The 25391-nt window shown below is 41.1% G+C and overlaps 1 protein-coding gene across 3 annotated transcripts in view; it reads left to right on the plus strand.

The window, feature by feature from the left end:
- MYOF (myoferlin) overlaps nt 1–25391 on the plus strand; it is a 134035-nt gene that overhangs the window by 86478 nt on the left and 22166 nt on the right. For 2 of the 3 annotated variants that reach the window (XM_088791948.1, XM_088791947.1), the window contains 16 exons: nt 1187–1292; nt 2456–2601; nt 4314–4487; nt 5605–5713; nt 6862–6939; nt 8958–9139; nt 9232–9390; nt 9516–9614; nt 10550–10711; nt 12624–12789; nt 15734–15810; nt 19305–19316; nt 20582–20680; nt 22218–22343; nt 24261–24416; nt 24899–24990. In XM_088791948.1, the coding sequence (XP_088648074.1) occupies nt 1187–1292; nt 2456–2601; nt 4314–4487; nt 5605–5713; nt 6862–6939; nt 8958–9139; nt 9232–9390; nt 9516–9614; nt 10550–10711; nt 12624–12789; nt 15734–15810; nt 19305–19316; nt 20582–20680; nt 22218–22343; nt 24261–24416; nt 24899–24990 (1943 nt within the window). Of the gene's footprint in view, nt 1–1186; nt 1293–2455; nt 2602–4313; nt 4488–5604; nt 5714–6861; nt 6940–8957; nt 9140–9231; nt 9391–9515; nt 9615–10549; nt 10712–12623; nt 12790–15733; nt 15811–17826; nt 17884–19304; nt 19317–20581; nt 20681–22217; nt 22344–24260; nt 24417–24898; nt 24991–25391 lie in introns of all 3 variants that reach the window. The other variant, XM_088791949.1, reaches the window with a different exon arrangement.

A 25391-nucleotide genomic window follows, 5' to 3' on the forward strand; every position in this document is an offset into this window, starting at 1 on the left:
AGCCTTTATTAGAGAAAAGATAGTTGTAAAAATAGCCCTGAAATATTTATGGACCCCAAAAAAGAAAAAGACATTTTCTCTTTAAAATCGAGGTTTGCTTTTAGAAGATTCTGGAGTCTTGATTTTTGAACCTTTAATAAGTGTTTCATTACAAGTTAAAGAAATGGGTAGCATTAGATCTGTGTAATCCTACCGGAATAACGTTGCTCTAATAAGCTTTAAAAAAAGAAAAATGCCTGCAGAGTGTTTTATTATATGCACCCACTATAATTTATTAACTAATCCTCTTGTGGACATTTAGGTTTTTTTCCAGTCTTTGGTTTTTATAAATGATGTGACACTGAACATCTGTATACATACATTTTTATTCACTTGTGAAAGTTTATCTGTAGGAGAGACCCCTAGATTGGCTTGTTCAAAGTTTCAATGCATATACAATTTTGGTAAATATTTCCAAACTACTTTCAAAGAAGTTGTATAAATTTATATTTCCAGCAGCAGCATATTAGAGCGCTGTTTTTCTAAACACTCACCATACCTCTGTAATATTTTTGTCCATACATGAAAAAATTGTATCCTGTTATTTCAATTCAATTTTCATACTCTCAATTTAAAGTGAACCTGAGTATTTCTCCATATGTTTATGGACCACCTTTATTTCCTTTACTATGAACTTTTTTCATAACACTTCATCAGTTTTTATGCAGAGCTGAAGTCGATGGTTAGCATTAACTTTGCTCAGTCTTTCATGACTAGCATCCACAACCTCCAGCAGCATTACCCCATACTTGAAAACATGTGTTTTTCATGCTTTATCCATTTCTGATGGGCTCTTTACAATATAACCCCTCCCAAAAAGTGTTACACCATTTTGTATTATTAAGTTGAACCATATGAAACTTCCGATATTTGATCATTTTTGCCCGACAGAAACAATTTCCCATGGTTCAACCTAGCATATTCCTTAATAGTGGAAACAAAAGGTATTCTTAAAAAACTAATTTTTATATAGCAATTGTGCCTAAATAAAGATTAGAGATTTTTCTGGGTAAGATTGATATCTAGTATGGTATGTAAGTTAGCATGTGAATACCAGAGTTAAGTTTGAGGAATCGTATCTCACTTTTGTATCTCACTTTTGTATCTTACTTGACACTATGGCTTGCTCCCTTTTTTTTTTTTAAAGAACGGTGATAAAGCCGCATCACCCAGCGAGCTCACATGCCCTCCAGGTTGGGAATGGGAAGATGATGCATGGGTATATGACATAAATCGTGCAGTGGATGAGAACGGTAACATTTTAGATTTATTACCTCACTAGGGGCTCTGCTGCATGGGCCTGGTTAGCCAGAGTGAAGTTTCCTTTGGAGGGAAGAGTCTTACCCCGTTGGTCTATGATAACCAGGACATGTGGTTTTACCTAGTATAACTGTTCAGGTGCAAAATGGACAAGCCAGTGCTTGGACAGGTATGGGGTGTGGGGACTGTCAAGAGTGAGGAATACAAGGTAACAGGGTGCTAGGTGGCTGGACTTTGAGAAGCCAGGGATTTGGGATGGGAATGTGGAGGGAACTGAAGTGCAAATTTTCTCTCTTCTAACCATGCCTCATACCCTCCCTGGAGACCATAAAATACCTTCAAAGTCCTAGTCAGCAATAATGTGGATTGTTGACATAGCTACTGTAAATGGTGTTTATCCTTTACCACGAGCAGTAATCTAATATTAAATAAACTAGGTACCATTTGGAATTATCAAAAGAGAAAATGTATTTTTTTTTTTCATTATAAGAGGGAATAGTACACAGAAAGAACTAGCATTGAGAAAGAGGATTTCAAGATTTCAGACAGATGATAAGTTCCTTGCTAATCTCAGTGCACACACACCAGGCCTGGTCATAACAGTTAATGTTGAATGAGCACAAACTACGTGCTGAGCTCAGCCCCAGTGCTTTCCATGGTTATTTTGATTAATTTTTAATTTTTATTTTTTTAACAAAAGGTATGTTTTAACTTTATGCTGGGGAAATTGGGCCACAGGTAGGTTTACCAACTTGCAAGAAACTTCTTTAGTATACAGCCAGCATGTGGTGGTGCTGAGATTTGAACTGAAACTATATGATTGATTACACAGGCCACACACTCTTAACCGGTGTTCTCTTCTGCCTCTTGTACTGTGCTTTATTCTTAGATGCACTCAGTTACCATGAATGACTGGAGGTATAAAAGTGGCGGGAAATCCACAGTGACCAAGGAAGCTTTCTGAAGAGGGAGCCAGGGGAATAGTGCTGTATTCACTTTGGCTGAATTACAGCAAAGTGGAAGGAACAGTGCCATTCAGTTGTGACAGGAGAGAATATTTGGGGGTGGAGAGGGTGACTGAATATTTCCTGGAAGTTTATTTGGCGATCTGGCAAATGCATCTCCTTTGGCTAATGGTTCACTAACTCTATTCCAGGCTGGGAGTATGGAATTACCATTCCTCCTGATACTAAGCCCAAATCCTGGGTTGCAGCAGAGAAAATGTATCATACGCATAGACGGCGAAGGCTGGTCCGAAAACGAAAGAAAGACTTAACACAAAGCTCTTCAAGTACTGCAAGGGTAAGAGGGGCAGAAATTATTTTGGTAGCATGATGGAATACTGGCAATAGCGCTTGGAATAATATACATAAGGATTCGAATTCTGGCTTCATTTTCTTTCTCATCTGCAAAATGGGTATAATATCATACTTCAAATTAGGATATAGTAAGGCTTAAATGGAATAATAATAAATTAAGTGGAATAATAGTACTAATAACAATAATCAATGGGGTATTTTGTGTACCTTCTATAATGCTAGATATTGAATATCCATTATCTACAATCCAGAAGGTCTGCATTTTATCCCCATTTTACAGATAATGTTCACAGAGATTAAATAGACTAGCTCTAGGCCACATGTCTAGGAAGTGATAAAGCCAGTGTTTGAACCCAAGCTAGGCTAATTCCAAACAGGAACTCTGTCTGTCCCCAAAGTTTCTGACTCATAGTACGTACAATGAATGAAGTTACTTTTTAGTAAATGGTGAGCTTGTTGGGCATAAAGATGGAACCATAGTCATCTTTGTATCCTCCTTGCCAGCTCAGGAACTTATTCCTAATAAATAATGGAGTAGAATGAATAAGCTGATCAATGAATATTTGTTATTTAATTATCCTTATCCTGATGGGTGAGAAGTTTCTAGAATCATTTGACTCTGAACTTCATATAAGAGCACCAAGGTAAAGTGGAATGAACACTGAGCCACCAGTCAGAAGACCAGAAACTTGGCTCAGTTCAACCAAAAAGTATTGTTGAGACTTTGATCATGTTCCCTGACCTGCCTCACTCCTGGCTACATGAACTATTTCAATGCCACTGTTAACACTAGTAGAGGGCCAATTATAAGATTATGCTTGACCTGGATTTTATGTTTATTTGAAGTTGAAAAATAGCCCCTACAATGATAATAACCTACATGGAGCTCTTATTTCTGCAATTATAAATATTATTCAATATTATTTTACATTTATTAAATCTAGTCATACTTTTAAGATATTTACATAAAATTTCCACCACTAACATGTCACTACATGAAGGTAGGGACCCTGTCTGTTATTGTCTTCACTGCTTCCACAGCTCTTAACACAATCCCTGTCACATAGTAGGCACTCATATTTGTTGAGTGAATTGCAAAGAACATTGAAAACTGAAATCATTCATATGTAAATAGTTTTAAGATAAAAAGTGCAATACTCAGTATTAATTATTACAGAAGTAATATACTCTGATCTATCATGTAATTGTTAGTTATGGCAGCTATTAGCTTAGACAAGACATTTAAATCCTGGGAAGGGTGGTGTCATTTTATTCCCCTCCATATATAAAATGGAGATAATAATGGTTTCCAAACTATATAGTAATAGCAATGTTTTCTTATGAGCTAATGAAGTGAGAAAATAGAAAGTAACTTGAGAAAGAATGAATTTGCTTTACCCACCCAATGTTCCCCCAAAGTCTGAATAGAGAGCCCCTCCTTTTAGTATAACTCCCATCTTGGCAACATCTCATTCCACCTTAATTGCCTGGTTAACTCTGTATTCCCATAGTCTGTCAGCTCTACAAGGGCAGACAGCCTGTCTGCTTTGTTCTTTGTTGTATTCCTGGCTCCAAGCACAGTTGTTGGCACAGAGATGATTTTCAATACATATTTGTTGATTGACCAAATAATCTGTTTAATCAATATAAGGATGACCATGATAGTGATAATTAGAAGTTTTAATTTTGTTTTAGGCCATGGAAGAATTGGAAGACCGGGACGGCTGGGAATATGCTTCTTTAATTGGCTGGAAATTTCACTGGAAACAGCGTAGTTCTGATACCTTTCGCCGCAGACGTTGGAGGAGAAAAATGGCCCCTTCAGAAACACATGGTGCAGCTGCCATCTTTAAACTTGAAGGTGCCCTTGTAAGTAAAAAGTAGCCAAAGCTCAAATAATATTGACATACTCATAGGTAAAAGGTATGAATGTTAGATATACCACCAACTCCATAGTGGTCCCTCCACTACTGCAAGACTCCAGATAATTTGGGAGAAAGCTACACATCCAATGTGCTCAGTCATTTTTATAGAATGAATACACCATTAACATATGAAAGTTCCAAGAAGTCCTACTGTAGACACACCTGTTTAACGTGGTTTCACCTAGCATTTTCCAAATACCAGGGGTGCCAAAAATATGTATACAAGGGGACACTTTGGTCAACGTTGCTCAAGCATAATCAAAAGTGTCCAGACACTGATGGTAACGACTTTGAGCACCTCTTGTAATTGTAGAAGTCAAACGTGACTTGTATTCATCTTTTTTATTGATATATGTTGAATATTACAATTTTAATACAGTTTTTCTGTCTTAAAACATGTTTACATTTTTTTTGGCACCCTCTGTATGTATATTCCCAAACCCTTGTTGCCAATGACATCTATTAACATCCCAAGCCCTGGTTCCTTGGATCATAGCTTGTAAACAGTTCAACAACCCAAGAAAGTTAAATATACAGATGTGAGGGGAAGGAAAACAGAAGGATGGCTCACCAAATTAGAGAACAATTCATATGGAAGCACAATAAAGAAGGCAGAGAGGAAAAAATACAGAAAGGTAGAATAAATTAATAAGAAATGACGGTTGATCTAAAACAATGTGGTGGTCAGGAACCATTTCCAAACACAGCCTATTTTTTATATTTCTGCATGCTGAGCCTGCTTGTGTTTTTCTCCTGCTGCTTTTTCTCTTCCTCCTCCCGTCCTTTTAATACCCTTACTTACACTTTTCATTTTCTTTATCTTTCAGTGGTAGGGTTTGGTAAACCTGGACTTGAGGTAGAAGGTCTGGCTTCAACTCCCTACTCTGTCTCTTTCCAGCTACATGATCTTGGGAAGTCACTTCCTGTCCTGAGCGATAGTCATTTCTAAAAATGAAGTGATTGGATGAAAAAAATCTCTTTTAACAGCCATCATTCCATGTGTTTGTCATTCTTGCCTCTTTATTGGTAGGCATTGTTAATTGATTTTTCTGCTTCCTTAGGGTGCAGACACTACTGAGGATGGAGATGAAAAAAGCATGGAAAAACAGAAGCACAGTGCCACCACTGTGTTCGGAGCAAACACTCCCATTGTTTCCTGTAATTTTGACAGTAAGTTTTAAACATGTATTTGTGCATTCTGATATTATGATTTTGTTCTCAAAATAGCTCTTTAAATCACCAAATACAATAAAATGTACTTTCATTTTCATCTAAATCACCAAATACAATAAAATGTACTTTCATTTTCATCACTTAATGATTATTTAAAATACAGCTTGAAAAATTATATTTGGGGTAGAAAGAGGCCAAATCATTAATTGTAACATACTGTGTCCAATATGTACTCAGTCTTCCTGTTAAGTCCCCCCAAAAGATGATTTTAATTAGAAAAAAAATTAGAAAAAAAAATTCAAAAAGTTAAGAAAAGATTGATTTCAATGATAACCTTCGGGAATTGTGGCATGAGGCATACTCACTATGTCATAATAACAGCAAATAGTTATATAAGTCTTAGGATGTGCCAGGCACTGTACGAGTATATATAATAACTCATTTAATTCTGTTAATAACCCTAGAAGGTAGGCGCTATTTTTGTCCCCATTTTACAGGTGAGGAAACCAAGGTGCAGAAAGATTAAATAACTTGACTAAGATCTTAAAGCTTATAAGCACTAAAGACAAAATTTGAACTCATGCAGTCTGGTTCCCAGAATCTGTTCAGTGAATCACCATGCTCTACTATCTCTCAAATTATGTGCGTGGGGAAGGGGAGCAGGGGGCATGTTGAGTGAGGTGGGGACGTATATATGCATTAATATAATAAGGATAAGGAGTATAAAGATTTTGAAATATCAAAGAAACGTTTAGCAAATAACTGTTTCCTAGATCTGGTACTGAAATAGTATAGAAAGCTCTGTTTCTGTAACTCTTGGAGACTCAGTTTCGTTTTAAAGGTCAGTGGTGACAAGCAGTAATACCCTAAATCCAGGCAGTTGACATCCGGCGTAATGTTCTCCTGATTGACACATGTGCACTGAGTTTACTTACTATAGTATTTTTTAAACAAGTTTCATTTTACAGGAAACAGAACTACTTTGGGAGGACTTGTCATCACCATTATATGTTTTCTTTACCATGGAGAAGTAGGTTGGAGTGAGCCATTTATCTGAAACGTGTTTTATCTCCAAATATTCCAGAAAAATAGCAGTTTATAGTGTTAATGTTTCTTGTAAGTAACCTCCATCCTATTCCTTTTAGGAGTCTACATTTACCATCTGCGCTGCTATATCTACCAAGCCAGAAACCTCATGGCTTTAGACAAGGATAGCTTTTCAGGTAATGGGAAGAAATCTCCGTCTCACACGTTATTACATAGCAGGCTAGCTTGATTCTCCTTTTCATCAAATGGATGCTTTCAGTGATTTCTGACAACAAAAAGCATTTCCGTGTTGAAATTAGTTTGATATGCATGAAGTAAATTGCTCAGTTCTTAGGTCCGTACACTGAGTACAGGTCGGACACTGTTGCTGGGTGCTGGAGAGCCACAGAACATATGTGACCTTTTAATACTAATAATTGTTAATTGATTAAGTAATAAAAACACCAAGAAAAAAAGTAGTTTCTGCTCTCTGTTTATACACATAGCTGTGTACATATACCTTGGACTCTTGGGTTGACTGGTAAATTGAGATCCTTTACATATATATATATATGTATGTATGTATGTATATATATATATATATATATATATTTGCAGTTCTCTCAAGTTGACAAAACGATCACAAATTCACCTAGTCACCAACAGCACAGGCTTGAAGCAGTTTGGAATCCCATCTTGACCTTCTCTGCGTCCTGCTCCCCAAATTCCCAGAACTGTAAAACCATGAGGCTTCATCACCCCTCACATTGACACCCCAGATAGTTTTGTCGCCTTTGGATTGGTTCTAAGGTTGGCAGGGGAGGGGACCTACAGCCTGGGATTTTTGCTGTTACTAGTGGGACCGTGAATATTTGGGGAGCATTCCACTTTAGGACCTGAAGGCCGGCAGAGCTTCCCTGCTCCTTCTATGGAAACAGCTCTTAAAGCAGTTGCCTGACAGTCTGCTGTGCTCACATAAATTGTGAGGTGTCTTCCAAACATATGTGAATAATTTCTTTTTCTTACCAAGAGAGAGCAGGTTTCAAGTTATCCGCTTAATACACATCTCCCAATTGGTTTTTGAAGACATTTTCAAATATTCACCACCAGGGGGCACTCAATCATTGAAAGTCAAAGTTAGACTCCTATCAAAATTCTTGACTAAAGTTGCATAAAACTCAAAGCACAGTCCTTGCAGTTTGAGATATAAGATATATCATTGGAGCAAAAGCAAAGAGTCCTCCTATTCATATGAGGCTGCAGTGCTAAAAACCAAGCACCTTTGGCTTATGTGAAAGAGCTTTAGGTTAGACATTAGTTTCTTTCTCTGATAGGTCAGCTCCAGGTAATTTCTTCAAATGCTTTGGTGAAATTTAGCATGGATAAGAAATGGATTACTCTTTTTTCTTTTTTTCCAGTTTTATTAAAGTGTAATTGAAAAAATTATAATACATTTAAAGTGTACAATCTGATGATTTCATATATGTATACATTGTGGAAGGATTCCCACAATTGAGTTAACACATCCATTACCTCACATATTTGTGTGTGTGTGTGTGTGTGTGTGTGTGTGTGTGTGTGTGTGTGTGTGAACACTTAAGTTCTACTCTCTTAGCAAATTTCAATGATAAAATACAGTGTTATCATCTGTTGTCACCATGTTATACATTAGCTCTTCAGACCTTACGTATCTTATAACTGAAATTTGTACCCTTTTAATACTAACCTTTCCCATTTCCCCCTGGCAACCACTATTCTACTCTCTGTTTCCATAAGTTTGATTTTTGAGGAGATCCTATATATAAGTGATACAATGTACTATTTGTCTTTCTCTAACTGGCTTATTTCACTTAGCATAATGTTCTCCAGATTCATCCATATTGTCAAAAATGACAAGATTTACTTCTTTTCTAAGGCTGAATTATATTCCTGTGTGTGTGTGTGTGTGTGTGTGTGTGTGTGTATCCCACATTTTCTTTATCCATTCATCCATACGTTGCCTTTTCATTTTGTTAATGGTTTCCTTTGTTGTGCAGAAGCTTTTTAGTTTGATGTAGTTTATGTTTGCTTTTTGTGGCCTGTGCTTTTGGTGTCAAATTTAAAAAGTCATTGCCAAGCCAATGTCAAGGAGATTACCTCCAGTGTTTTCTTCTAGGAGTTTTACGGTTTTCAACTTTGGCCATGGCCCCACTTTTATTTTCTCTTTCTCTTTTAGATCCATATGCTCATGTCTCCTTCCTCCATCGAAGTAAAACCACTGAGATCATCCACTCCACTCTGAACCCCACATGGGACCAAACGATTATATTTGATGAAATTGAAATCTATGGGGAACCCCAAACAGTCCTGCAGAACCCACCCAAAGTTATCATCGAACTTTTTGACCATGACCAAGTGGTAGATAATTTAGAATTTCTAAGATGGCTTGGGGGATGATGGAGGTTTATAGGGATGTTGTGGGGGAATTAAAGGATTGTCTGTTTCTCTAGGGCAAAGATGAATTTTTAGGACGAAGCATGTGCTCTCCTCTGGTGAAACTTAACTCAGAAATGGACGTCACGCCTAAACTTCTCTGGTACCCAGTAATGAATGGAGACAAAGCCTGTGGGGACGTCCTCGTAACGGCAGAACTGATTCTGAGGCACAAGGTACTTGCTGAGTTCTCACTCACATATTCTTTCAGAGTAGCTGCTTCAAACACTCATTAATAACTCCAGATAACTTTTTACCAGAACTAAAGGGAGGCATTGACGTTGCCATGTTTCTTTCACAGGATGGCTCCAACCTTCCCATTCTTCCCTCACAAAGGGCACCAAATCTATACATGGTCCCCCAAGGGATCAGGCCTGTGGTTCAGCTCACTGCTATTGAGGTATGCTGCCCTCTCTGGTTTTTGTTTTGTTTTGTTTTTAATCAAATCCAGTGGGTATGGCTATGGAACTGAAATCTTTCATATAGGAAATGGGGTCTTGCTATCTCCAACCGACTATAGAATTTGTACAAAATTTTGAAATATTCATGGAAATAGAAGGCCTGTCAAAGCAACAAGAACAGGTCAATTCTAGCATACTAAGGGAATCTAGAGTTCTCATTTATTGGGAGCCAGTAGATTTCTGAGTTTCCCTGGGTCAACGGGAGAACTGGGAGAGGGAAGACAGACTCAGAAGAGCATGTGCAGAGAGCAGGGGGCCCAAGAGGGAGTCGGAGGTAGAGAGTGGGAAGGGAGTAATGGGAAATGGTGACATGTCAGACAATCGGAGCAGAGACAGGCTGATGGAGCTAACCGGGTAGCTAGATGGACAGTGTCCGGCCTGCTATCAAGGACTTCCCCTTGTGCATCAAGCACTGTTGGGATTTCTGTCCTCAGGCTGTCTCGCTAAGAGTTCTCAAAGACTGAGGCAGATGGCTTTAAACAACAGCTAACATTTTTGAATGCTTGCATGTCAGACACTGCTAAGAAGTTTACACTTGATCCTCAAAATAACCCTATAAGAGATACTACTATCAATCCTGTTTGTAGATGAGACAGAGGGTGGTTAACTAAGTTGCCAGAGTTCACATGGCTATTATATGGCACAGCCAGGATATTGCTCTGCTATTTTAGCGGTTCAGGCAGGGGAAAGAAATGGGCAAAACTGTTTTTTTTGACCTAGAGGCTCTCTAGGACAATATTCTCAGAGATTTTAAGCAAATCTGCACAAGTCACTCTTAAAGAATTTACTGATTATTAAGAGAGAATTTTTTCCTTTTCAATATTATTTTTAATATGCTGGGTTTCTTTCCCTTCTCTTTACATTGTTTGCTTAGATTCTAGCTTGGGGCTTAAGAAATATGAAGAACTACCAGATGGCTTGTATCACATCCCCCAGTCTCATCGTGGAGTGTGGAGGGGAAAGGGTAGAATCAGTGGTGATCAAAAACCTTAAGAAGACACCCAACTTTCCAGGTTCTGTTCTCTTCATGAAAGTGGTACAGTATCAAGATTCTGTAATAGTACATGTATGTTGAGTAGCTGAATTTTATTTGCAATATGAATATATACACATCACAGACAAGCACAGTTTATGTATATCCAAAATCTGATAACAAATAGAAAAACTGCCTTGTACTCAGCTTGTCAGTGACTTTCCCCCCTTACATTCTTACATTGCAGTGATGGTTGCTTAAAGCTTCAAAGAACCCCAGTGACACAGAAATATCTATGAGCAATACTAATGTATTTCTCCAATAAACATTTCATTTGTCCAGCTATCTACTACAGGCTCTTGGTCAATGCCCTGAGGGCAGAATATTAACCCTCCCTCGTGTCCCTACATGGACCAAAACCCTCCAGAAAGGGACTGGCTGGCTAGGGAAGGGGCAGTTAGAGGGGAACCCATATGGGGTGATGGGCCATTGCCTAAGACCCATGACTGTACCCCACCTCCAGGCGCCCCTGGGATGATATCCACTTTGTTACATCAAAGGTACCTTCTGGTTATTAGAAATGTGACAGTATCAGATCCAATTGACAGTCCCCTGTCATAGACCCCATAATACTTTGGAACAAGAAGAGGTCACCCAATCTCTCCACAATCTAACTTTTTTAAAAAGAAAAATCTTTCTTTTTTACTCTACTGTATAAAACAAATAAACATAAAAGCACTTCTTCAGTTAGATGGGGTAGATGGTCCAGAACCTTCTAGTTCCTGTCCCCTCCCAAGTTATTTGGTGTCTCTAACACACCTGCTCTTGAATGCTAGGGTCCTGTGGTATGGCTTCTACTTTTACAGACGAGGAAACTGAGGCCTAGAAAGGGACATGCCTCATCCCAGTCCCATAGGGAGTGTCAGGCCACACCTGTGCAGCAGTCACTATGTCAAGACAATGACAGCAGCGACAGCCCAGTGTTAGCTGCATTCATACTCCCTGCATTTCACCTTTACTGTACCCCTGCAGAACAGGCGTTTTCACTCCTCTTGCACCCACTTTGGAAGAAACGGAGAGATTGAGTGATTTACACAAGAGGACACAGCTAGCGAGCATGTGGGGTCGCTAGAGTTCAGATTTAGGTCTCTCCAACTCCAAAGCCCATGTTCTTTCCCTACGACGGACGGTGCAGATGGAGCACCACCTGGGTAGTCCGAGCCAGAATCCCAAAGTGGTCGCCTCTGGGCCACGCCACCCATTCTTGTCCACTCCCTAGCCCCTGCCCCACCTCTCAAGTTCTAATCAGGAAATGAGCTTCAGCCAGCATTGGTGAGGAAAGCCCCTCAGTTGGCTCCAGCTTCTATTCCTGTGCAAGGCCAGAGGTGGAAATTTACCTTGAACCACTCACCAGGCAGGCCCATGATTCCCCAATCAGACAATGTCACCTATGTCACCAAATTCCATGTGAAGGAACCAAGAGGCATCAAAGAAAAATGAGCATCCCATTTTGGCATTGAACTTCCAGGGCTAAAGACTCCCAAGCCACAGTTATTTCCCTTGAAGGTTCAGTTTTAGCTCAATCATTTCTAAATTCTAGCTCCGCATCCTGTTACAGAGCAGAGCCAGGTACTAACGTACTATTCTAAACACGTCACATGTATTAATGCAACAATCCGACTATTATTGAGGAGTTAACTGGGACATAGGAAGGCAAGTTCCCTAAGGTCATGCAGCTCTTAGTGGCAGAGCCAGGATTTGATTCCAGGCCATCTGGCTCAGGGCTCGTGCCTTAAAGCATTGTGCTGCTTGCCTAGCATGCAAGTCACTGAACTTAACTACTTAGTGCAAGTCCCCTGGGCTACACCAAATGGGCACAAGGAGGCTGGGTTGGTCCTTTTGTGGGTGTTTATTGGCAAAGCTGCTCTTGTCAGGTCTTGTACAGAGAAGTGACGCTTACCTCTGTGACCCCCAGTTCTTGCCCAAGGAGGAATTGTACATGCCTCCGCTGGTGATCAAGGTCATCGACCACAGGCAGTTTGGGCGGAAGCCTGTTGTTGGCCAGTGTACCATCGACCACCTGGACCGCTTCCGCTGCGACCCTTATGCAGGAAAGGAGGATATTGTGCCACAGCTCAAAGGTAAAATGCAAGTCTGTAAATAATTCTTTGGGGCTTTTCATGCATGACCTGACTTAATCTTCTCAAAGTAAACATTCATTGTCCAGGTTTTGCAGATGAGGAAACGGTTTGGTTTACAGTCAGCTATGTGACTTTCCCAAGGTAATATAGTTAGTAAGTGGCAGAGCTAGATTTGAATACTGGCTTTCTCTTAGCCTCAGTTTGTGTTTCTAATCCTTTAATGGGGATAATGGTCCCAATTTTACAGGATTATTGAGGGATTAAATGAGATCATATATGTAAAGGGCTTAGCCCACTGCCTGGCACGTGGTAGGTGCCGAGAAAATGTGTCTTCCCACCCTTCCTTTAGGTCCTGTGCTCAAGCTATTACCTTCTGAGGTATCCTGCACTTGAGTGAATATAAGACTTCTTTTTCAGAAATGTTAAATGCTTCATGAACTTTTCATATAGTCCAGCAGGGAAGGAAAACAAGAAAATGGGTGATTGCAGTCTGGTGTGATCACTATTTTGATGGGGACATAGAGGGCTCTCCCCTGCCCCCGACCCCACCCTGTGAGCACTGATGGGGGGGTGATTTTTATTTTAAATTGCTTTCGATCTGTTGTCCCACCTGATTAATGTATCACAACATTGTTGTGATATAATTTGAAAGATATTATTTCATTGTCATCCACTGAGAAAAAAATAACACCTGCTAAGTTTAAATGACTTGCCTTAGGTCACATAATTAATAAGTAAACGATGGCGGGGGCATAATACTTACCTAAGAGTTCCATAATAAATAATAGTTATTGAATAGTGTTTTGCTATTGTCCCCTCAGTAATGACTTGTTTTCAGCTTACCATGTGCCAGGGGCTGGGGTCTGGGTTGCATCAATGAATCAGATCCCAGGACCCCTGGCTCCGTGGAGAACTAGCACTCATTCAGCTGATCAGGGGTAGCTCCAAGACTGAAGCAGATGTCTTCTGTTTAAGCAGCTGTGCCGCTAACCAATTCTATGTAATCTTCCATAAGGTTTGGTATTAATATTACAGAGCTTCTGAAATTCATCTGCTATGTGGGTCTGAGCATCCTGTGTCCCTGATTCAGAGAAGAGGAAAAAATAAAATCCACAGACGTATTTGAGCAAAACCCTACATGTGTTTATCCATAAATTTCCCAGGCAAAGCACTTTGTGCTGAATTGATGGTGCCTAAAATAGCAACATTTTTATAACAACAAGGATTAATGTCAACTGCAGGCATCGTTTCATTTGGGGTTACTAAACGGAGAAAAGCACCATTTTCCTAGCTTTTTTTTTTTTTTTTTTTTTTTTTTTGACTGCTCTCATGAGACAAAGTTCTCTGATACGAATATGTGAAATCATTAGGAAGATACAAATGCTGCAAACTTTCTCTGGTCCCAGAAGCGCTTGTGTCTATTGCTCAGGGGTAGTTTGGGCCCAGGGCAGAGGTCTCCTGGTTAGTGATTCTGTGTAATTAACATGAAGTGTGGTCAAGGCTTCAGAGAGCCCCGGAAGAGGAAAACCCTGAAGCACCATGGGGAACATAATGTTCCCAAGACCAGCATCTATTATTTAAGATCAATCTGGTACTTTCTTAAAACCAATGCCAGCGTAGAGTTGAGGAAATACTTGGTTGGCCTAATGTTGAAAGCACAGAGAATAACTTTTCTCCTGTCCCTGTGGCTTTATTTACATGAGGGTGGTAAAGTGGAGAGCTGATGAATAAGGAGGAATTTGCTCACAGCTGTGTTCCTGCTTTTCTCCCCATCTGGCTGTCATGTTCCGTGTTGTTGTCAGGAGTTGTGGGGAGTCAGATTGATAGATTGTGGGGGTGATTCCACTTGGATATACAGTAACTTAGCATAGCAACTGGCATGTCATAGATGCTCAATAAATGTCAGTCTCCCCCGTCAACCCAGTGTCCCCCTGATCATTTCTCTGACATATATCAAGTGTTTACTCTGCTCTGGGCTCTGGTATGATGGTTAAAACACAAGCTTTGGGGTCAGACAGACCTAGATGACGTATTTCCACTTACTACTAAGTGTTTAACCTGAAGCAAGGGACTTGCTTTCTCTTAGCCTCAGTTTGTTTTTTTAACCTTTATAATGAGTATAATGGTCCCTATTCTACAGGCTTATTGAGGAATTCAATGAGATCATGTATGTAAAGGGATTAGCCCACTGCCTAGAAAATGTATCTTTCCTCCCCTCCTTTATGTCCTATATGTCAGTTGCCTGGGTGGGTTAAACAGAAAGTTCTTTTGGCTTGGCAGAGTGTGCTCTGTCTGGGTTCTGGCCTCCTGTTGAATGTCTGACTGCCTGATGCATCTTCCATAAAGGGTAGACATACCTCTCACCCACCCCCCTCCCCCCAGGCTGAGGCTTTGGCACCCCTTTAGCTGAACCAAACCTAGTGAGCCCGGGGCTGCTCCTGAGCCCTTCCTCTAGCCCCAAAATCCAGAGCCACAAATATTCTGGAAATTACATAAAATCAGGGTGTGTAAGCCACTGCAACTTCAGACCCAAATATGCAACTATTCACCCTCCTTTGCTTTTCTGTCTTAGAACAGATTCCATGCAAAGGAGGCTCCTTTAGATGTAGATTCCCTTACCTCCAACTCCTGCATCCTCTAAAGACATGTATTGACACAATTCTTTTTTGAGCACTTCCTATGTATAGGCACTAGGCTAATTGCCTAAGTCCAAAAAAAAAGTGGGGGCCAGACAGTCCCCTAAAAATGTCTAAAACCATATCATATTTCGGGGAAAGTGATGAATTGTTGGGTTATTTTTGGGTGTGGTCCTCTCCATTCAGTAGTCTCATCCAGGAGTAAATGCTACCATTCACTCTGTGGCTGTTGAACTTGAACTTGGAGTAGAATAGTCACCACTGTATTTTTATAAATATGTAAGATTATGAAATTGTTTGTCTCGCAGCCTCCTTTCTTTCTACCCCTCCCAGCCGGGATATCATTATCGAAATAGAAGACACAAAACCATTACTGGCTTCGAAGGTAAGCTTCAGAACCAATCATTGGATAATGTCAGTTTTATCTTCCAGGTGTCTAAGCATTGGGTGAATTCAGTCAAACAACCATTCAATGCAATTAAAGTAATAATAATAAACCAACTTACTGAGGTGAAGAATCTGAATCTTGCACTCATCAAAAGTTATGATGAGGGGGTGGCCAGTTAGCTCAGTTGGTGAGAGTGTGGTGCTGATAACACCAAGGTTGCTGGTTCTATCCCCACATGGGCCACTGTGAGCTGCGCCCTTCTTAAAAAAAAAAAAAAAAAAATTGATGACATTGTGTGGGCTAATGTTCTCTACCCTTAGTCACCTGGTATACTTAAGATATTAATAATACCCAGGCCCATGCTCCACCTTCCAAAAAGGCCCCAGACATCAGTATATTTTCAAATCTCCCCAAGTGATTCTAATGTACAGGCAGGTCTGAGAACCATTGGTGTGGACAGTCTGAATAATATCATTTACTAGAAAAAGAAATTTCAGGAGCAAATTCACAGTACTTCAACATTGAAAAGAGGGGGGCATGTAGCACACCGGTTGTTTTCCCGACAAGAAGTAGAAGTGTCATGGATTTTTAATGACTCTATTTGTCAGTGTATGGGATATCCCCAATTTTTATATTCACTGTGGTTTAGAAGTCAAGAAATTGATGGAAATGCTCACTCAGGGCCCTATTTTAAAACCATTCCAGCCAATTCTACAAGAAGGAAAGAGGGTGGGCAGGAAGGTCTCAGCCCAGAAAAAGAAAACTTCAAATATCTCCCTGTTTCTGTTGGCATTTATTATGGATTTTCACAGCATGTTTCAATGTGCAAACTGGCCAAAAAATGTACATGATTGCACCTTAATGTGTTATGTCCATAAACAGTGCCTTAAAAAATATATCCACTTCCTTCCCACTGCATTAAACTCACCAACAATTGGACCAGGTTAAATATGGTATCCACAGCCAGCACTGTTTAGCAGTGTATTTGATTCTGTTCCCAAAAATCCACAGTCACAAATGACAATATCAAATTTGCAAAACTACTATGTTCACTTTGTAAACTCCCCCGAATATACCCAATCAAATGGTAATAGCCTAGGGCGAATGCAAGTATGTACATTTTTACAACACTCAGGAAAAAGTCAGTTGAAGATCCTACTGTATAATCTGCCTCCAGCTTTCTTACCTCCCACTGTCAATCAGTTTTTATTTTGCCTGCTATGTACTCAGTAGCCCTAGGTATGGCAGACCAAGAAGAAGAATAAAGCCAATCCGTGCTATTTTTCATCCATTTCTTAGCAGTAGATAACAGGTGACTAGGTGACTGTAGCAACACATTGTAAAAGTTCACTTCACACCGTAGAATTTAAGTGGCAACCTAGCAGGAGTGGGGATGGTAGTAGCAGTCATCAGTGGATACTATCCTCTGTATTATAAATGACTTGGATCAGCTTGCTTTTCTAACACCCAGTTGAAATACACCGTGTTGATAAGAAAGACTGATTGGAATTGCCTCTAAAAAACTCATTCCACCAGTTCCTCAGGGAAGACACTGCACATATATGCAGAGTCAAACGAGGAAAGCTAAGCTTTGGAAGAGCCAATAATAACAAGCTTCTTAATGTCCTATATGACATGTACATGTAGTGTTATACATGCATACATGTGAAATACATGTCTGTATGTGATATGCATGAGTTACATGTACATGCGATGTGTGTGTAATGTACATCTATTACCTCTAACTCAATTCAAGCCTTTTATCATGGGTACATTGAGGGAATGGATCAAAACTTGTGCCACTGATGGGAACTGGAGGCTGTGGCTTTGGGTGAGAGTCTCACGTTCACAGAAACCCACACCCTATGATGACGGGGAGCCTTTAACAAATGGGCTCAGCACTACTACAAGAAAAGTGAGAAATACGAATTTGGGGCACATTGGTCTTAAGTGCTAGCCAGATGACATGGACATTCCTACATGGCCATTTCAACAATTGCCTTCCAATTCCAGTGCTTAAGCAGTATGTCAACAGCTCTCGGCAAAATGGTTTCTCCAACGACAGTGCATGTATGTATGATAAGAAAATGCATGTGTGTGCCTGGGACTTCGGGGGGCCTCGGTCTAAAGACTTGAATTCTCATCTCAGATTCTTTCTATTAGCAGATTTTGGAGTGAAAGCTGATCTCGAAACAAATGGGATTATTTTAAGCTGAAAGGGGAGACTGTTCTGTGCCATTTGGATATGATAAAGCAAGTTACTTCCGTTGCTCCAGTTACTTTTCATATGAACTAATGAGCAAGCGGGAGTGAGTGAATTCTCCCACTTTAATTTTAAAATTTTAAATCAGCCGTTTGTTTGGAATAATGCCTTTTAAGTCACGAACTATTCTCTTCTTTGACATGAGTGCAGAGCGCTCAAAATAGATGTGAATAAACAGACTCTTAAAAATCTGAATTCAGGAACCATTCAGAATGTGAAAGCACTTTTGGCATAAAATTCTTCTCTCCAAAATCTTAATTCGGCTATAACAATTTAATCTTTAATCCCATTTTGGTATGAATCTAATAGAAAGAAGTGTTACATCTATCAGCCTCTCTGCCTCTCTTGGCAATTCTATGTGTTGAACAAAAGTCAATCTGGAAAATACCAAGGGGCACATACAGAAGAAGCCATGGGGCTGCCCCACACTGCAGCTGCAGGGAGCGCCAGTTGTGAGGGGTTGTTCCGTCTGCACATTAGAAATGAACTTGAAGCTAGGATTTCAGAGAGGGAGTCCGGATAGCAATCCTTCAAACTTCCCCCAAGGGTGAGCTTGGCTAATTTTCCATCAGGTACCAAGAGAAAACTCAAGCCCAACATCCTAGCTCCCCGTTCTCTTATTCCTGAGATCAAGGGTGTATTCTCCATGCAGAAACTCAAATGGAAGCATTTGGCCAATGAGAAACTTGACATCTTAGAGCAGTTTTGATGGATGGATATGTATTTGATGCTATAACGTAGGCATGGGGATAAACAGGACGAAAGTGCATCATGCTAGACATGAACACCTTGTGACAGGAGTTTCTGAAGGGATAAGAATTAGGCCAAGTTGGGGATATACTTTAGGGGCTAAATGGAATGAAAGGTTTGGGACAAGGAGATGAGCAGCTGCACCGCCCCTCCTGTGTGACCACTGTGCTGGGGACAATGAGACGCTCTAACTCCATTGAAAACATGGGACGTGGGTGACTCCCTTTGAGACTTTCATTTTAACACTGTTTGTAACCCTTTTATACATTTTCAGAGAAGAAACTAGTGAGGTCCGTTTAATTATGAGATCATCTTGAATAATTTAAATAATCCATCAAAATGTTGATAATATAAAGCATGCATGAAAAATAATTTCTCCTTCTCTGTTTCTCTTTAAACCTCATGCTCATGGGGTCTCCGTATCTGTGTGACCTGTTATATGGTTTGCCCTCTTCCTGCCCGTACATGTGATGAGCAGCTGACAGAAAAGGTAACTGTTGTACATATTTCACTAGATTTAAGATTCATATATTTTCTTCCTATAGCTGATATATAAAGAAAACTTTTTAAAATCCAGGGTTGGTTACTGACCCATAAAGGGGAAATAAGTGTGCATGCGTGTATGTGTGTGTGTGTACACACGCATATACATATTACCGTACAGAGATAAGACATAGGCTTTCTTTAGTGTTCCTTCTTCCTTCTCCCCAGACTGAATAGGAAGCTATGTTGCAGGTGAAACTGTATTTTTGGCATTATCACGCTTTCCCAGGATGATTAAAATAAGCAATGGGTGGGCCTAATGAGGATCTATTCTTGTTATAAATCTGAGTGAGATTTATAGCAGCCTTCTATAAAGTACAGCCTTTGGCAGTTTGAAAAATATTCTTCAAGTGACTTTGATATGCTATCCCTTCTTCCCAACCAAGAACCACCCAGCTAAACCAGAGATTTTCCATACTGGCTGTGCATTGGAATCGCCTGGGGACTTAGGAAAGCATACTGGGTACCCAAGTCCAGCCCCAGGCTGATTCCATCAGAATCTCCAAGGATAGGCTGGGAGCCACTGGTCTGAATGAACCATAATGCCTCCTTACTTTTGTTTCACATTTTATCATTTACAAAGCTCTTTCTTCTAACTGATATTTGATTTCCAAAACAAGCCTCTGAGGTAGATGGAGACAGGTAGTGTTACCATCCCATTCAGTGAATGAAGAAATTGATGCTCAGAGATGTTAAACAACTTGCTCAAGCTGGTATGGCTTATAACATGAGGGTATGACTTATAACGTAAGGGATGAAACTTGAGTTAGAACCAGTTTTCCCAACTCTTAGCTTCGTGAGCTTTGTTTTATAAGGCATTGCTGACTAAAGGGCTGCAGAAATGAAATAGTAAGAAACATATATTGGAAATTTTATTTTAATCTATAGTCTGTATATGTAACTATGAAGTTGAGAGGATAAAAAAGTAAAAACAGACAAATTAATTGATTGTGTCTATAGGGTTTAAGAAAATCATCCAGTATAGCTGTGGGCATTAAAGCCACATATCATTGGCCAAGGATCATTTCACCTCCGGCTGAAGAATCGTGAATGCTTTATCTACTGTGCATGCAAACAAAAGTCAAATAATCTTGCCTGTTTCAGGTTCAGAAGTACCTACTTCTCTTACCTATTACATATGGGTTTTCTTGCATTGATTGGAAATCTAGGTCATCACTAAAGATTTTTGCATCTTGATGTGTCTTTCTTTAGGAGGAAGAAATCGTTGACTGGTGGAGTAAATTTTATGCTTCCACAGGGGAACATGAAAAATGTGGACCATATATTCAGAAAGGCTATTCCAAACTCAAGGTACCTAGGCCTCTGGTGCTGTGGGTGGGGGATCAACATTCACTAAAACTGGCCATGGGCAATGCTAAGTAGAAGACCAAAAGGTCCAATGGTGGGTGCTGATGGGGAGGGGCCAGGAGCACCTCTGGCCGCCTGTTGAGCCCTCTTGTAATCGGTTTCGGCTTTTCTAGGGACTTGACGACAGCTGTTGATTTATGGTACCGTGACTGCCACTTTGGAGCTTAGGGGCATCTGGCAGAGGGCTGGGAATGGGTTGGTACCACACTAATTAGACCAACAATTGTCCATTTTGACCCAGGGAGACCTACAAGTCATGGTGCTCTTGCAGAAAAGCATGAAATGTTAACATGCCTCATTCTGTCCTCCAAATGGGCATTGGTTTTACTAGCTAAAAAGTTGATTCTGTTACATGTATGTAGCATACGATCACAACCATCGGCAACGTGTGTCTAGGAGGAAAAGAAACTATTGAGCTAGGCCGGTCTGACTATCTGTGATCTTTCTGTTAATGTTTTGGGTTTTCCAATTCTTCATTCCGTTTTTCAGACTGTCATGCACCCAGGGAGAAGCAAATGCTAAACTTTTCAGAACAATGCATAGGAGAAGAAAAACTTTAAAATGAGAAGTATCTAGCCCTAAAAATGATTTTCCCCATCAAGTGGAAAAACCTACATCCTTTCATGTTATGGTCATATCATCTCAGTGCAGCTTAAGAAACACCAGCATCAAACTGATCTGATGGCCCACTCCCACAGCCCATCCTCCCTCTTTCCCTCTTTCCTTCTTTCCTTCCCTCCTTCCCCTCTTTATTCCCTTCTCTTCATCCTTTCTTCTCGTCCTCCTCCTCTTCTAGTTTTTTTTATCAAAGTATAGTTTACATACATAATGTCATCCATTCAGTGAGTTTTAATCAGTGTACACACCTATGTAAACTACCACCAAGACAAGGCAGAGAACATTTCCCTCAGGACGGAAAACTCCTTTGTATCCCTTTCTAGTCAGTTCCCCCACACTCTTCCATCCTTCCCCAAGACAACTGATCTGATTTTATCACCATAGACAAGTTTTTGCCTGTTTTTACACTTCGTATAAATGGACTCACACAGCGTGCATTTTGTGTATGTCTGGCTTCTTTAGCCCAACACCGTAGTTTTAAGATCTATCATGTTGTCACGTGTACAGTAATCTGTCCCTTTTTAGCCATTGTATAGATATGCCACAATTTGTTTATCCATTTTCCTGGTAATGAAGCTGCTATGGATAGTCTTGTACCACCTATGGACACATTTTCATTTCTCTTGGATAATTACCTAGGAATGCAATTCCTGCATCATAGAATAGATGGAAATTTAACTCCGTAAGACACTGCCAGACCTTTTTCCCAAGTGGCTGTGTCTTCCTACCTTCCCACCAGCAAAGGAAGAGTTCCAGTTGTTCCACCCACATCGTCATGCCTGTTTAGTATCGTCAGTCTTTTTGATTTTGAGACTCCACCTGTATTTTAATGAGAAATTAAGAATCTGTTGATGGTTTTCAGATATATAATTGTGAACTAGAGGATGTAACAGAATTTGAGGGCCTGACAGACTTCTCCGACACTTTCAAGCTGTATCGAGGCAAATCAGATGAGAATGAAGACCCTTCTGTGGTAGGAGAGTTTAAGGTGAGTAAAATATGTGTTTGTCCTGTTTAAAATCCACCTTTATTTTCTTTATGGACCTAGGATAAAGGACAATCAACCTGTAGGGCAGGGTCATGTCCCCTGACATCTGAAAGATGCTTTCTGAAGGTGCTAACAAGGAAACGGGTAACGGCAGTGGTCAGAGGCAGAACACTCAAAGCCATTCTCAGTATCTTCCTCCCTGCTCATGCCAACGGGTCCTGAATCCTGTAGATTCACCCTCTCCAACTGCCCGCTCCCAGGGGGCATGCCCACTGCCCCCTCCCAGGCTTTCGGCAGGACCATTGTAGCAACTTCTCAACTGACTCTCCTTGCCACCTTTCTCATCCCATTCCAGTCACATTCTCCACGCAACCAGATCTGGTCACGTTTCTTGATTGCTTAACGATATCATTTGGGTTTCCACCAGATCAAGTCTCAACTCTTTCCTAAGGTGGAGCCAGTGTTTCACGAGCTGCCTAGCTACTTGTCTCCCCTGCCACCGCGCCCCTCTGCCACCGTGTCCGCCTGCTCGGGAGGCCCTCTTCCAAGCCTGAGACACACCTTGTCCTCTCACAACGGGAACCTTGGGACAGGCTCTTCTTCCTCCCCTGGATGCCTTTCCTTCCCCGCTTTGTAGTCGGACAAACTCCTCCTCATTCTTTTAAGCCAGCTCCAATGTCACATTCTCTGTGAAGTGTTCCCTGATTGCTTATGGCAGAGTGACTCACTCCTACTCCAGGCTCCCACAGGTCTGGGTTCCTGCCCCTGTTACAGCACCTTTCACATTGTAAGTGTCTGCATTCATGACTGCCCCTCCCTCCAACTACAGTTGGCAAATCCATGGCAGATGTGATGCTACTTCCTAACCCTTTCCAATAGCTAATCAATCAGAGCATTATGCCCTACACTTGGTCTCAAAATCCTTCCCATTACAGCTTGCCACCAAGCAACCAAAGACGGCATGAGAGTCGAACCTATTCAACCTCCCTGTGCCACAATGGGTTCCTTGAGCTCATTTTTGTGTCCCCAATACCTGGCATATGGTAGGTGCTCATTTCATGCTGCTTTACTGAATGAATGTAGCTGGAACTGAGACCCACCTGTTCTGAATCCAGCTTACGTGTTGTCTCTTAAGCTGGTTTCAGGATGAAATATATGGCCTCTCAAGCTGGCCTGATGGCTATTCGTTCAAAATACATATGAATCGTGCCCCTGCTACACACCCAGCCCTGTGTTAGGTCCTGGAGATCAAGTATGAACAAGTCATAATTCCCGCCCTCAGGAAGCTCACGGACTAGTGAAGAATGCAGACCATAGACAATTACAACACAGAGGTCAGTGCTGTGACAGGGGTGAGTGCAGGGTTAGATGTGAGCATGCAGGGGACATACCCAACCCAGGGGCAGTCAGGGAGGTTTCCTGGAAGAGGTGACACCTTTCAGCTGAGAACTGAGGGATGAACAAGAGTTTGCCTGGCAGTGGGAGGTGGTTTATGAGAGTGATACAAACAAAGGGAAATCATCTTAGTACTTTGGGTTTGAAAAATAATCATTTTATTCCTACCTTCCAAATATGTACAGGATTTCGCTCCTCACCACGTCCTTTGTTTTCATAACGGTCCGAGCCACCTCCATCCCTTGCCTATATCTTTGCCTGGTCTCCTTGCTTCTGCCTTGCCCTTTCTTCACCCCTGTAAGCTAGTAAATACTTTTTCATCATTTCACTTTTCCTACTGGAAATATGCACAGTGCAATGCATATTGTTTCTTTCACAAAAGGCAGCCCTTCTTCACCAATCACACAACTCTGGTGGCTATCCCAGGAATGCCCTGGGGAAGGAGGGTACTGCCCAGAAGCCCTCTGCCCAGGTCCCTCAGGGCCCTGTCGGTACATCTATGTGTCTCTCTCTCTCTCTTAGGGTTCCTTTAGAATCTACCCCCTGTCAGATGACCCCAGCGTGCCGGCCCCTCCCAGGCAGTTTCGGGAATTACCTGACAGCGTCCCACAGGAATGCACGGTTAGGATTTACATTGTTCGAGGCTTAGAGCTCCAGCCCCAGGACAACAATGGCTTGGTAAGAGTTTGGGTGTGGGGCTCTCTCTGGTAGTAGGATAATTACAGTCATCAACCACAATAATTGTCATGTTCTTTCTTTGGGGGCTTCTGTTATCTCACTAGGGGAAAGATACTCTATCCAAACAATGTATTCAGGAGCGAATTGTCCCAACAGGCGTCTCTCTAAGAGCTTGAAGGCATTAAGATCCTCTGGTTCATCCTTCTCATTTAGAGATGTGACCTCGGAGGAGACTTGCTCTGTCACTCCTCCCTGCGTCGGCCGCTTCACCCACACTGCTTCTCTAAGGGCGTGTGCTGGCTGTGGGCTGCCAAAAGGGAAGAAGCATTGCTCAGACCTCGTCTGCGGCATGCAGGGGCCACAGTCACCACCTTTTCACCAGTTTGGGAGTCGGGGTGGAGGCACACCTCTGTCTGTCCCAGAAACTGACTTAAACTTGCACCCCACAGTGACAAAACATGCCCTCTGTTTTGTCCTCACAGTGTGACCCTTATATAAAAATAACACTGGGCAGAAAAGTAATTGAAGATCGAGACCACTACGTTCCCAACACTCTCAACCCGGTTTTCGGAAGGTAAAGTACACTTCTAAATGTTTTCCTGTCATTCGTTTCTTTACAGCGTATGTGTTAAGAATGTGATATATGCCGAGCTCCATTCTAGGCCCTGAAACTATGACTATGAACTCGACAAATATTCTACTCAGCAGGGCAGGTGGTAAATATGAACATGCACAAATAATTTCATGGAAGTGAAAAGTGCTGTGAAGAAAATAAAACCAAGTCATGAGGTGGGCTCCTCTGAGAGAGATGTGCCTTGAGACCAGGGGGCAGGGGTGGCAGGAGTGGGGTGGTACAAGACCCAGGATTCTGATACGTTTGTAGGTTCTAGACAAGAAAAGTTGGCAGGGAGACTTACCTGTAGCTACAGGGGTTCTTACTCTCTGAATTCAGCTTGGGCTCTGTTTTCTGCGATG

The sequence above is a fragment of the Rhinolophus sinicus genome, chromosome 15 (genome assembly GCF_057876585.1).
Source record: "Rhinolophus sinicus isolate RSI-liver-muscle chromosome 15, RSI-T2T, whole genome shotgun sequence".
In the NCBI taxonomy this organism is placed as follows: domain Eukaryota; kingdom Metazoa; phylum Chordata; class Mammalia; order Chiroptera; family Rhinolophidae; genus Rhinolophus; species Rhinolophus sinicus.